The 15,000-nt window shown below is 35.1% G+C and overlaps 2 protein-coding genes across 3 annotated transcripts in view; one reads left to right on the top strand and one right to left on the bottom strand.

Annotated features, from left to right (window-relative positions):
* tmem163b (transmembrane protein 163b) overlaps positions 1-2,829 on the top strand; it is a 27,528-nt gene extending 24,699 nt beyond the window's left edge. For both annotated transcript variants that reach the window (XM_043222424.1, XM_043222423.1), the window contains one exon: positions 727-2,829. In XM_043222424.1, the coding sequence (XP_043078359.1) occupies positions 727-787 (61 nt within the window). In that variant the 3' untranslated portion in view covers positions 788-2,829. The remainder of the gene's footprint in view (positions 1-726) is intronic.
* Positions 2,830-3,888: 1,059 nt separating this feature from the next.
* mgat5 (alpha-1,6-mannosylglycoprotein 6-beta-N-acetylglucosaminyltransferase) overlaps positions 3,889-15,000 on the bottom strand; it is a 53,064-nt gene continuing 41,952 nt past the window's right edge. The window contains exons 11-17 of the mRNA XM_043222422.1: positions 14,459-14,592; positions 10,971-11,120; positions 7,649-7,795; positions 7,445-7,561; positions 6,573-6,647; positions 6,297-6,454; positions 3,889-5,490 (exon numbers count right to left, since the gene is read on the bottom strand). Of these exons, the coding sequence (XP_043078357.1) occupies positions 5,292-5,490; positions 6,297-6,454; positions 6,573-6,647; positions 7,445-7,561; positions 7,649-7,795; positions 10,971-11,120; positions 14,459-14,592 (980 nt within the window). The 3' untranslated portion in view covers positions 3,889-5,291. The remainder of the gene's footprint in view (positions 5,491-6,296; positions 6,455-6,572; positions 6,648-7,444; positions 7,562-7,648; positions 7,796-10,970; positions 11,121-14,458; positions 14,593-15,000) is intronic.

Raw genomic sequence — 15,000 nt, 5'->3', positions numbered from 1 at the left:
TCAATCTCGTACATTTAGGTTGTGCTTATACATCTAACCGTCTAGTACTTTTTAACTGAATTTGTTAAAAATGTCTTAATGAGCAATTTGAAAGAATGCATTGTTAAAAAAAAAAAAAAAAAAATCAAATACATAAATACATAAATCTTACCTGTTTGATATCGTTTATCTTAAACCGTATGATCCAGACGAATGGAAATTTTGGATGCAATTTAAAGAAGTAAACTTAAATTTAGGTCTGTTTATTTATTTATTTATATTTTTTTAATTGCTTTGCGATTAATAAGATTCAAATGCTGCAACGCATATGCATAATTACTACTCTGTATATCAAAATGGAGCTTTTCCATTAAACGTCACAACAGAAAAATGATAGAAAATAAAACTGCTCATAACATGCACAAATCAAAGGCATGCCAAAATAAAAAATATATGCATTTTAATTTCAGTTAAAATGCATATATCTGTTTTTTATGACTTTGCATATACATTTGATGAAAATTGTATGTTGATATATGAAATTTACGCAGAAAACATAATCATAAAAATATATAAATGCAAATAAGTATATACTGCATGCGTACTTATACACAATAAATAAGCACATTATGCGTTTAATCATAGGACAGCGTTAATATTTAACTGTAGTATATTAATATAGCTACATAAGCACTCAATGCACTAAAGACATCTAGTCTTTAAGCAGGTTTTCTCCTTCTCTTTCAGGCTGCTGAAGGACATGGTGCCCCGCGTCAGGCAGACGAGACATTACGAGCGCTTCGAGTAGACGGAAACACTCCTGTGGAGATCCTCCTGAGAGGAAAACACAACACAACACACACACACACTTTACCTGCCTCAGGGCAAACGCAGCCACAACCCCTACCCCTGTAAATATGGACCCGAAAGGGAAAACCGAGAATTCATTAAGTAAAATGTGTATAACCGTATCGTTCGATTCGAAAACTGAGATTCGTCGCGTCGAGTAATATGGATATGGACGGTGAGAGATGTTTTTTTTTTTATTGTTTTTTTAGGTATTTGCAAATATAAATGTCCAGGTTAGGAGGGAAGAGGTTCATCAGGTGAGTGTCATTCTTGAGTTCGAAACGTTCTAAACGTTCCCAAAATCATCTGTGGAAAAAGAACTCGCGCACGAGACTCGAATTACACACGAGCACAAACCATCCCAAATATCGGAATATCAAGTGAATAAACTAAGAGGTGCTGAAACTGTGTTTTATTTTATTTTGTGGACGCCGTGTTCTTAAAGAGGGCCTACGTCGAAACTCATATTATTGAACGCCGCCATTGAGCCGCTTCGTTCGCTGGACCCAAACGATGCGATCGCGTGATTTTCGTCCAAGTCCGCTTGGCCCGCGGCTTTCGGCGAAACGTGTATTTATTAAACGTGACGAAGCCTTAAAACTCGACCCTTCATGATGTGAAGCTGTTTGTTCGTAAGTGTTAAGACTGTTGTGAGATCCGCCGCGAGGCTCGGCCGTTTTCAACGCCGAGTTTCCGAGCGTTTTATGTAGCAGATCTATCGTAGCTCCGCGGAGCAGGCCGTGCCGTTCAGCGGCGGAAAGCGACGTTTGTGCTTTTTTTTGGAGAAGTGTATGACTGTTTTTTTTTGCGGGCGAATTCAACGCTCTGTTCTTAATTGACAAACCTAGACCCTCGACGGAGGGGACTAGACACGAGCACGCGCCCCCGAGGAAAACCACGCTCAGACGTGCGCTTAGGACTTAAAAGTGCTTTCTTGGACCCGAACGGGTTTGGAGAAATTCGATCATTTAAAAGTGAATGGGTGCCGTCGGAATTAAAGCCTAAACGGCTCACAAAGACAAAGAAGCTCATAAATGAAGTCAAAAGCTGCGTGCTTTTTAAGAAGCAAGCCCATCGTTAAACATCCGAGAAACATGGGCAGCTTTTAAAGGGACAGCAGTCCAATATTTTAGCAGCATTTCTGTCATTAATTTGTTCTACAGTAGTTTTTTTGTTGTATTTCTTAGTTTTATTCTTATTTAATCGCTTGCGGTTTACATGCTTTGTGTGCTTGAGTTTTATTATTATTATTATTTTTTTATTTATGCTAGTATTAGTGTTTTTGTGATATTGATGCTAGTTGAGGAATCAGAAATTTCTATGCTATCAAAATTTTGATACCATAAAGACCTATAAATATATATAACTATAGTGCTATATATATATATATATATATATATATATATATATATATATATATATGTTACCGTGATGTAAAACCCCCGAAGAAGTCTGTGTCCTGTTGTGTTTTCACACCAAAACAATTGTGCAAAACATTTTTATTCGTAATCAGTGCATATTTCCCTCATTTTTGCTTTACAATAGATGAATCGACGGAGTGGTGCGTGTTATTGTGATGCATTTATCAGCTGTTCGGGCTCTCAATCTGACGGCACCCATTCGCTTCAATGGATGCATAAGTGATTTAATGCTATATTTAAAAAAAAACAAAACAAAAAACATATTGGACAGCCTAAGGATGAGTGCATTTAAATTTTTAGGCGAGCTATTCATTCGAAAACCGATGCTCGGAAATATTATTTAAAGCCATTATTTAACTGAATTGGTACAAATGCGCAGAAGTACAAATGCTGACAAAAGCCGATGTAAGTCCACGTCGGGCTGAATGTCGTAAGATACATGAATGTATATATATATACAACTATGTTGCCGTGGAGTACACATGTATATTTACACAGAAATGTCTGTTGTCACAGAAAAATGTTTATTTGAAAAATAAAGATATATCCTACCGATTCCTCAAAATTACTGAAAAACAAATCGTGTCTGTTTCTTTTCTCCCCCCCCACGAATGTCTTAAAATCCTTTATAACGAACGTGAATCAACCCCCAAAACAAAAGAACAACTTCAAAAACAAGAACTGTTTACAAATGATCCGTGAATGCGTTTCAGCTTTGAACAAAACGAAAGCAATTATTATTTAACAGCAACGTAAACCAGAACACCGTTAACATATCGGTTCCATTCATAATTTGGGGTTCGTTCCAAATTACTTCCAATACATGAGCAGTAGTTACTAGGTAAGAATTACTGGCCGTGTTTTGTTTTTTTTTAATTCGACTAATCTAGCATTTCCAATAAAAGCTCGACAGTTATTAATATAAATAGCTACAGCTAAGCCGTATGAACACAAACACTTCCGAAACGGTGGCGTTCTTCATACTGTAAACCAAAAGGTAAATCGTCTAGACGTATTCGTTTCGATTGAGTGATTTTGCGTTTGGCGAGACTATTTCGCGCTAAATGCCGAGCGACTCTACTTCAGCTACAAACACTACCATTTCGGCTTTTAGCTAGCTAGCATTTCGCCTCCGGCGCTAAAGGAAAACAAACCGGAGAGTTCTAGCGACCATCAGAAGGCACATCATGAAACGAGATGAAACGAGATGAAACGAGAGCTCGGCTGAAGACCTTCGCTTTACGTACAGATCTCGTCACGGAGCGGAAACGCGAACGCTAAACTGTCGTATAAGTTAGAGTGGAAAACTAGAAGAGACCCATCTATATTTACAAATGTGCAAATGTGTACAGAAATCATACACTGGATAAAAACATCAAATGAGGTTTTCGCTGGCTTTCGAAATTAAACTGCGTCGTCGACGTTTGTCCAGAGCACCGACCATAACGGAAACTGATATGTTACGACGTAATGTTTTTATTAGCAGTATTTTTATTAAGTATTCTGTTATTTTTTCCATTGGATTTTTACTTTGCCAATTAAGGAATTTTTAAGCATTTTATTTAAAGGGATACGATTCTGTTATCTGTTTGAAAACCCAAGTCGGTCGAAACCCGTGCGAGATTCTTTCTTTTTTATATTTTTAAAGAATAAATTGGTAACCGAACTGATATCCCACCAAGCATTAATAATAAATCCAAATGCATATTTTTTTTTCAGACGGTGCTCTGGACAAGCGCGCGCCTACGCTTAAATTAGTCTGATAAATAATATTTCCCTCTATAAAGAATTTTCTATAAATAGTCACATAAAAATCAACAGGCGGAGATAAAGATCTGTATACAAAATAAATTAAAAAACAAACTTTAAAAGAAATGTACAGTGTCCTAATATCTGCTTTTAAATCTTCGCTATAGTGCATTTTCATTCCAAAACACAAGTGACTCTAATCATTTTGATGTTTTTTTCCGATAACAGGCAGGCAAAAATCGAGAAAATGAACCGAAAGGAAAAACAAGGCCGATTTGTGTTTTTAACACAAAATATAAAAAGTATTTCATCCTAGTAATGTACACTTTTTTTATACAGATATATCTTTTTTATACAAATAAAGGTAAATTTTTTACGGAAATATCTGCGATTGGTATTGACCTTATCCGCACACCGAGCATCTGAAAACCGTGATATAGTGTTAATTCAGGTAAACTCGGTCACTTTTGCCAATTAACGCAACAGCGAAACGTGTCCCGGTTTAGTTGAATTCAGTCGACCAGTTTAACGGTTAGTTTTGGTTTATGCTCTAGTTCATAGCGCCTGGCAGTCGACTGGTGCCGTACTGCCATATTTAACACGCTTCGCTAAGCGCGTGCTGTTATTAAATAAACTATACCATGCAGAATGAAACGGACCGTTTCAGGTTTACGTTTCAGCGCTCCCGTTATTTACATGTGAACGCGAGCCGGTATACGGAAAGTCTAGTTTCAGTGTAAAAGCAGGGAGATTTCGTTCGCGAAGGTCGAACAAATAAACACGCAACCTTCGATGCGGTCGAAGACGCTTTTTCAGACGATAAAAGCCACTGTCAGAGAGAGAAGAAAAATCGAAAAAAAAAAAACGAAACAAAACAGCAGATTGAAGAAGCAGGTTAATAAAAGGTCGGTACAGTGTTTCCTCCACGCCAGCAGGGGGCAGTGTGCAGTTCTGATTCCCTGCAGTCCGCTTCAAGTATGTCAGCCTGAAACTAGTTCAAGTTCACGCCAAAACAAAAAAAAAATATATAAATCCAGCAAAAAGAAAATCCTTTTATTCTCTTTCCATCGTTGTTGTTTTGTTTTTTTTCGGCCGAGAGCCGAGAGCTGCCGCGCTCCAGCGTTTTTCCGCTTCTGCCGAGTTCGTGGGAATAAAACGAGAGTTGAATTGCTCCGAATTCTTTAATCGCGTCGCCGCACGTCACGACTCCCGACGCCGCCCGCAACGTATCGATCCGGTGCGGCGGCCGACGGTCCGCCGGGTCGCTCGTACGGAGTTGCCCAGGTGCGTGTGTTATAAGCAGGCCTTGCACAGCGCCACCTGTCCTTTCATGTAGTCTCTGCAGGGACAGATGCGCGTGAGGGACTGGTGGGCCCCGGCGCAGCTGAACAGAAGCAGGTCTGACTGGAACACGCAATGTCGCGCCGATTCGCTGAAGGCGGGGACCACGATATCGCTGGAAGACTCCACCGTCTTACACTCCACACCATACCTACGGGAAGAAAACCGAGAGAGAGCGCGTTTTGTTTAAAGACAGGTGCCATGTTTATATTATGGTAATAAAGATTTACTTGACCTGAAATAACATGCATTTAACTAACGTGTGTAAATATGAATTAAAGTAGTCATAACTATTAAATATACATTTAGATATTAAACAAATATATATTTAAGATGAAAAAATTAAGGAAAACTTAATATAAATATTATTAAAAGCATATTTAAATATTTAAATCATTAATAATAATGCTAATAATGTATTGACATAATAATGTGTAGTTTAATAATTATATTGAAATATTAATTTGCTGTAAAAAAAGAAAATAACTCATAACTAAAAATAATCAAATATAAAAATATTTATATTTATTGCTTTTAAATGTAAGCAAAATGAAAATTTTATAAAAAAATAAATATTGATCTATGCATATTTAAGTAATACAATAACACTTAAAATGTATTAATATAATATAAATATATTTTTGCTGTCAGTTATACTGTAAATATATGCATAAATTCACAGTTAAATGCAATTTTCAGTATAACCTAAAACCAAGTATAATGCTGTGCGTCTATATCTCAAACACTAATCTGCACAGGCAGAAAAACAAGATGTTTGTAATGAGATCTGTATTCAAGTAGTTTACCGAAATAGTCCAAATCTGGCGTAAATTATGGGTGATTTAAAGCAAATCCCACCACACCCCAGCAGAAGCCAATAAGAAAATAAAAAAATAAAATAGGAGAAATAGGGGTCTGTGGAGGGCAGCGGCGCCCTCTGCTGTGCAGCGCCGGTACCTGAACAGATCCTTGTCTTTGTTGAGATGCTGGAAGAAGGAAGGTTCACAGATGAGCTGCTCCTCCTGACACACCTGCTTACACGATTTACCTGCCGGAGCCAACCTGACCTGCATGGCGCTGAGAGGAGGCCACATCACCTGACCGTGACAGAAGTCCTGCGCGCACGCACGGCACACACACACACACACACACACACACACACGCACACAGGTTGAACAAGGGCGTATCTTTCAGAAGAAGCGTTGAACAGGTGAATCTCACACACACAGGTACCTGGTTCTCGATGAAAGCGTGGACGCGCTGTAACATCCCCTCACAGGTGAACTCGTACGGCAGATACGGCTCGATCTGAAACAGAGGATAACACAAAACCTCAATATTGAACATTCCTAAGTGATCGTTAGGTCAAGTGTATTATGTTTAGTGTTTTATTTATTATTCCTAATGTAAAACTAAATATTTTATAGATTTTTTATGTCCTTATTATAATATTTAATATTACTATTATTATTCTAGAAAATATAAATTAAAAGTAACTAATAATTCCATTTCACTTGAAAGACACATTATTATTATTATTATTATTATATAAAATATTACATAGAATAAAAGTGACAGAATTCACTTTCCGTTCTGAAAGACACACAAACATGTCATTTGTGATATTTAATATGTATTTTTGTTCCCTCTATATTATTATCATAATAATTTTTAATTAATAATATACAGTAATGCGATAATACATTTTTAAAACTGTAAAACAAAACATTAACATACTCGTATTATGTTATTTATGTTATTTCTTTATATTAAAGCTGTTTTATTATAGATTTTTCCTTTACGGCTATATTAAATCGAAAAATTATTATTACTTGATTTAATGTTCATATTTTGTTATTATATTATATATAAAATATATTCCTTTTATTTATAACATAACATAATAAAATATGATATATTAATATAACAATATAAAAAAACTTTAATAATAATAATAATAATAAAACTACTAAATCATTACATTCTATATTACATTATAATATTATGCACATTAAAATGGATTCACTTCACAGTAATTTAATATACAGTTTAATATTTAATATTTAATTTATCCCAAGCCTGTATGAACTTCTCAAAACCTGTACCTTCTGACTGAGGATGGCTTTTAAGGCGTTCTCCACCTCGGCCGGATCATCGATGTTGACGGTCCAGACGTGGGGCCGCCCGATGTAAACCTCCGCATAAGGGTGCTGAGAGGTCAGCTGGGGTCAAAGGTCAAACAAACATCAGATACGACCGGTTCTGAGCACAAAAACTCTGTGCGATAAGAAACGAACATAACGCGGTACCTCTCTGAGTGTGGGTTTCCCTTTGAAGAAATCGGTGTTTTTGCTGCTTTTAGGCGGGTCGAAGCGCGGGTTGAGGAAAGCGCAGCCATTGGCTATGGCCTCCAGAGGGGCGGGGCCCTCGTACGGGAAGGACAGCCCTACGAAAAGCTGGAGAACAAAAAGAGAACGGCATCATTGACATGTAAAATAAAACATCATCACATTACAGTAAATATTAAGCAAACTAAAAACAGTTTACAGATACAGTGCACTTCTTTTAATATAATTATACTTAACGTATATAATATTAAAAGTTTAAATGGACTGTAAATATAAAGTTTAAACAATTATTTGAAATAATAAAATGTATAATAATGATTAGAACAAATATTTTTGAATTTATTAGTATTTTAAGATTATTTTTATATGATGTTATTTATTATAATAACTTAAGAATACACATATATACGTGCACACACACAGAGACAGTATAAGTAAAAATTATATTGTATTCATATTCTGTAACAAAGAATTATCTCTTACTTCTGAAAAATAAAACAAGTAAAATAAGCCCAAGTCTGTATTAAATATTACCATACAAATATTTATTTATTAATTCGTTTATTTGCACAAATAGAAAACTTATGTATTTTTTAAATTCCAAAATCATGGTTTTATTGTGTTATCTGTGTTTAAAATAAAATAAATATTAAATGAAGTTTAATTGAGATGAATCGGAAAATTGTAAAATAAATAAATAAATCATATATATATATATATATATATATATATATATCTTATATATATATATATTATGCTTACAGAAATTTAGAGTAATATAAAGTATTAAAATACTGAAAAACATAGATTTTATTAAAATATTATTATTCATAATGTATAAAAAATATTAATATTTTGATATTTTATTAATGTTCTGCATTACATAAGTTTAAATGCACAACTCCATGTACGAGTTACAAGAACGAAGATGTTAAACATGGAAACTACCGGCACCGACTCACAGCACACACACACTTCACCACGCAAACACCATAATGTGCTATTTACAGGTCATTTTCTCATAAATCGGGCCTGATTTCCATCCCTAAACCTGATCTGGGAGTACTTTTAGGTCGATAGATGTATGTGTATATGTATTCCTGAGAGAGAATTCAGGGATTTCTGGGGCTCTTTCAACAAGCTCGCAGAGGAAAACATCAAACAAACCATCCACTGACGGCTGATTCCCAGAGCAAATTTACCTGCAGTAAACTCACATTGACTCAGCTGTAGTCGCCGGCTCCAATAACAATCAACAGAGAGAAGGAGAGAAACAATCACAATAAAAAGCACACAGTCTGCGCTGAGCAAATGTTTCCATGCGGCCAGCGGCCCACAGTCATGTGTTTGTGAAGTGTGCCGCTCGGGGCCGTCAGCTTCAGAGCACACACAAAGAGCTGTCTGTGCACCGCCGGACAGATGACCACTCTCACACACACACACACACACACACACACACACACACACACACACAGACAGACACACAGACACACACAGACACACACACACACACACACACACAGACAGACACAGACAGACACAGACAGACACAGACAGACACAGACAGACACAGACAGACACAGACACACGCACACAGACAGACACACAGACACACACACACACAGACACAGACAGACACACACACACACACACACACACACACACACACACAGACACACACACAGACACAGACACACACACACACACACAGACACAGATACACAGACACACACACACAGACACAGACACACACACACACACACACACACACCACACACACACAGACACGCACACACACACACAGACACACACACCACAGACACACAGACACACACACAGACACACACACACACCAGACACACACCACAGACACACACCACAGACACACACAGACAGACACACACAGACAGACACACACACACACACACACACACACAGACAGACACAGACACACACACAGACACAGACACACACACACACCACAGACACACACACTGTCTCTCACACACAGACACTCACACACACACACACACACACACACTGCACCAGGTGACAGATCACGCCGATTCATTTATGAATATCATTAGTTTAACCTCATTCACTTCCCAAAAGAGCTTAATGTGATTTTAAAGTGTTATTTTAGTTCTAAAACAGCCAATATTTCTAATTAGCTTTAATAAATTAAGTTAAATTACATTCATGAATTAAAAACAATCATTTACATTTCATGCATTTAGCAGAGGATTTCACCCTTAGCTAATAATGATAATGATGTAAATAATAATGTATAATACAGCTACTGCTATTAATAAAACGCTAATCATTAACTTTTATTTCATGCTTTTTGCAGACCCCTTTTATACAGAGCAACTTTGTAATACTATGTATAATAAGGCTAATATATGTATTTAATATAAATAACAACATGCAATAAAACTATTAGTATAAAATTATTAGACCTATAAATTATTACAATTATTATAATAAACACTAAACATATTTATATATTTATTTTATTTTAATATTTAAAACAATGCTTTAATTTTTTTTCTTATACAAGTACAACTTTATATATATAATTGGTATACGTGACACAAAAGTGATTAAAAGGTATTATAAAATGACATTTTTATTTTTGACATAAGTGTAAATTTAAATATATAAAATGCGTTTATATACTATTATTAATGTTAACATTATATATATATATATATATATATATATATATATATAATAAAATAATTTTTAGCATTCGGTGAAGTGATATGGAAGTCATTGCATTTCCCTGCAATATAGTTATATAATATTAAATAATATATAAACATAACTCACACAATTTAATATAATTAATTTAATTATGTTATTAAATTATAATCTATATGTATTGTAAAAATATATCTCATTTTATTATTGCAAAACAATCAGGATGATTTAATACTAATATTAATGATAAAAAAGATGCACATTAATACTTCATGTACAAAAAGCGAATAACCTTCCTGCGGTTTACCAGCGGGGGGCAGCAGAGAGCTTATAGAGAGACAGAGCGAGACGTCTTTGAGGAGAAGCACCACCGCCAGGCGGGTTCACTGAACATTTGCCTATCTGATGGCTTTCCAAGTGACTTTGTTTATTTGTAAATGAGTCTGGCGACACACGTTCGCTCTCTCCAGACGTTTGCGCGAAGCTGAAACGACGAAAGTGGAGGTGGAGCTCGGAGTGAGGGGACGAGGGGGGCAGACGAACGCTACGAACTGAACAGCGAAAGCGAGGAAAGGCGGACCTTGGTCTCGCGCAGCAGGAACTGCAGGTCCCGTCCGCTCAGGATGCCGTGGTTCTTCACGTAGGCCGGCAGGTGGACCGTGCTCGTGCCGTGGACCGTGCCGTGCACTTCCATGTACGAATGAATGACGTCCAGGTATTTCTTTTTATCCTGAAACGCAAATAAAAGACACGCACGTGTGAGAAAGCTGGAACTGCTTTTTGGATTCTGCTGATGTAAGCAAGACCGTGTGGGCGTGGCTTGATCAGTTCGAACAGTTAAACTTAAGTATTCATAAAATAGTATAATATAACTGTAAATAAACACTAATTATAGCGTTTAAAATATATTATAAATATTAATATTATACATATCGCATTTTTATTTAAATAGTAACAATAATAATAATAATAAATGATAGTAATTATAAAATAGTAAGTATAATATTAATGTTCATGTTAACAAAATAATGTTTTTCTTTTAACTGATGAAAGCAAGATCATGTTGGCGGGCTATATTCTTTGAAATCAGAAAATAATTATATTACAGTTATTTAAAATTCGTAAAAATAATTTACTGTTACTATAAATATGCTCATATTATTCATTTATTTAATATTATTATTATATAACAATAATAGTACATTTTATTAGTTTTAGATCAAATAAAAATTAACACAAAATATGAAGTATAATATTACTATTCATATTATTAATTATTAAGCTGAATCATTATTACAGTTAGTTTTAGTACGCATAATTATCTTTATTTTAAAAAATAGTCTTAGTAGATATGAATGAATCCTAATAGGACATTCATGTATAATACTCATTTAAATAAAACCGATAACAAATATTGCATTTCCAAATAATATTTCAATTATTTATTTGCATTATAAAATTACTAATTATTTAATCTTGTATATTACATAAAATAATTGTATTTAAAATTATCCAATAAAATTAACAACCATAATAATAATAATAATAAATAATATATGGATATTACACTATACTGTATTACACAAATGTTGATGTAAGGAGAGAGAAGAGGAGGAGGAATGACAGGAACAAAAAGAAGAAGTGAAAGAGGAAGAAGAAGAAGAGAAGGAAGTTGAAGGAGGAGGAGGTAATGTAGTCGCTGTTCATATTACCAAAACATCTAAAAAATAACTACTATTCTGCTGATGTAAACAAGAACAGCTCTTAATCACAGTACATCATCTTACTGAATGATCATACTGAGACATTCTGCTAACAGACTTGAGTGACGGGAAGCTTAAAACACGAACAAGAAGTGTGTGAACTCGTTTCAGACAGAACAGTCCGGCGGGATCAAGACGAGGAAAATCAAGCATTTCTTTTACAAACACTCGAAGAACACAGACGCCCACTTCCTGTCAGAGGATGCAGACAGAAATAAAATCAGTCAATGTGTGTGTGTGTGTGTGTGTCTCAAGAACAAGATCATACCAACAAGATATGAATAAACCATCCCTACCAATAAATATAATTTACTTGAATATGCATGCGTATATAATTTTACATATAACTTTAATATTACAAATGTATATGTAAAAATAATAAAAAATACTATGTGCGATGTGACTAATTTGTTTACACTCACAAACACAGCTACGGTATGTATGTTTATAATAAAATTTAACACAACCATTTATATTTTCCACACTGACTTTACATCATTTAAACATTAAAAATAGATTTTACGTTCGTGTGTGTACAGATTTTCACAATTGACTACACACACAAATAATACTATTATAGAATAATAATAATAATAAAAAAATGCTTGCTACTTAAAAAAAATAATTGCATCAATGAAATGAATAAAGGAAATAGTTACAATCAAAATAATACATTGAACATTTAAAATAAATATTTTTAAAAAGATTAGGGAAATTTCGGAATCAACAAACTACTATTAATAATTAATTACACATGCAATTGAAAAATAAATCAAGTGACAATCACGGTCTTAACTATTTTTATAATAATACGTATTAAGTCTGGATTTAAATTCTTGCGTATGACTCCAGATTCACATCTGCGAGTTATATCAGTTAGGTCAGAACACACACACACACACACACACACACACACTATGAAAGAGAATATCAATGATCTCCTTGTTTAATCTTCAATTAGTTCCTTGTTTTATCGACTGACACACACACACGCAGTGATAAGATTATGGGAGATATGAGCTGGAAACGGCGACACAGCATGCAAACGCTGCAAAAATGTGCATTGTTTGAGCGGTTGGCGTTCAAAAAAAAAAAAAAAAAAATCAGGCCTTAATATACATCTGCGTGTGCAAGAGAGTACAACCGGTCACATAAAAGCATCTGTGTTTGAGACGGAAAATAAACACAGCGATGCATGGCATGTGAACTCGCGTCGCTAATATCGCCATGAATGTATTTGTGTGTATTCACGCAGCCAAGACTTTATTTGCATTTCAAAAGCCTATACACATATCCTCTGATCTCTAGATGACACACACACACACACACTGATTCAGGGTCTATGTTCAAGTTTGTTTCCATGGTAACCAGTTCTTGAGAGGCTGTGCAATAGCAGGAACCCTTCGCTCTCTCTCTCTCTCTCTCTTTATCGCCGGGTGAAGGACGGCATCAGTAAAATTGCATGAGGTTAAATGAGAATGCGCTGTCGCTGTAATTGCATATATCTTTCGCAACCTCTTTTTGACCCTGAGAATTAAACTGGCCTCTTTTTTTTGGCTACTGTACCTTTAAGAGCTAGTTGCGACTAGCTAACCTCCGCGCGTTGGCAAACTTTGCGCTTTTTGCACCTTTTTAGTGCGCTAATTTTCCTCGAGGTTAATCGCAGATGCTTCATCCTCTGCTGTAATGAACTGCTGTAAGATGTGCAAATGAGCGATTAGCATATTTCTCGTGAAATCGCTTTGTGATTAGCTGTCGAACTTCGCACGCAAACTTTCAACTTCGACAGAGCTAAAATATATAATAATATATGCAGTATATAAGAAAAAATAAATCCCCGACGTTATACGTGAATAATTTGCAGATGTAAAAGCGTCTATATTTTTACAACGAAATCTTAAAGTAAAACAGGCCGGGATTTTTTTCCGCGTACAGCATATTCGAGATATGCAAATGAGCTCTGTGGGGATTAGCATACGGCAATCTTTGCTCAAACCTTTCTAAAAAATAAATAAATAAATATACACACACATACATATATATATACGTATACATATACACGTATACATATATATATATATATATATAATCTTTTTTTTTTTCGTTTTTGTCACTGTACCTTTAAGACACATTCACGGGGACGCGTACATCAACTCTTTTAGCTATTTGCTACTAATTTCTCGATTGGCTAACCTTTTCGTGCTAGCAGACGTTACGTTAAAACCTTTTGTTTCACGTCTACGAGTGCAGAGAAAATCTCGTTCTTCGTAATAAAGACTCCGACAAACGGCCCGAGGGAACTCACTTTCCAGAAGTTGTCCACTTTGCCGTAAACCAGCGACTGGTTCTGTCGCTTTACGTCGTCGATGTGCTTCACGTCGCTGGCGTTCAGGTGCTGCTCCACCACGAAGCCCAGGAAGCTGTTATCTGGAGTGTGAGCTGCAGAGGAAACACAGGTGACTGTGTTAGAGAAAAAAAATTATATATATATATATATATATATATATATATATATATATATATATATATATATATATTATTTAACGTTGGTTTAAAAGAAGAAGAAGAGATCTGTAATAAATGTCAGGCTAGAGCAAGAAGTCACGTGTTTTAAAACCCTGCACGTTTATATTTTATCCGTGCATTACCCGTGGTAACTCGATTTAAATTTTATTTATTTTTTCAATGTTTATTTTTATTAAACAATATTGATAGAAAATGTCGGGTTGCAGGATGTGATGTTTTAAAGTTGGACATTGTTTAACAATGTGAGGATGAATAAATAAATACATATTTCAATAAAAAACTGTGCTGTCGAATGATTAAGTACATTCAAAATACTTTTTA

Source organism: Puntigrus tetrazona, chromosome 22 (assembly GCF_018831695.1).
Source record: "Puntigrus tetrazona isolate hp1 chromosome 22, ASM1883169v1, whole genome shotgun sequence".
Taxonomy (NCBI): Eukaryota; Metazoa; Chordata; class Actinopteri; order Cypriniformes; family Cyprinidae; genus Puntigrus; species Puntigrus tetrazona.
Note: the sequence above shows the minus strand (reverse complement) of the source record. Positions and strands in the feature narration are given on the sequence as shown.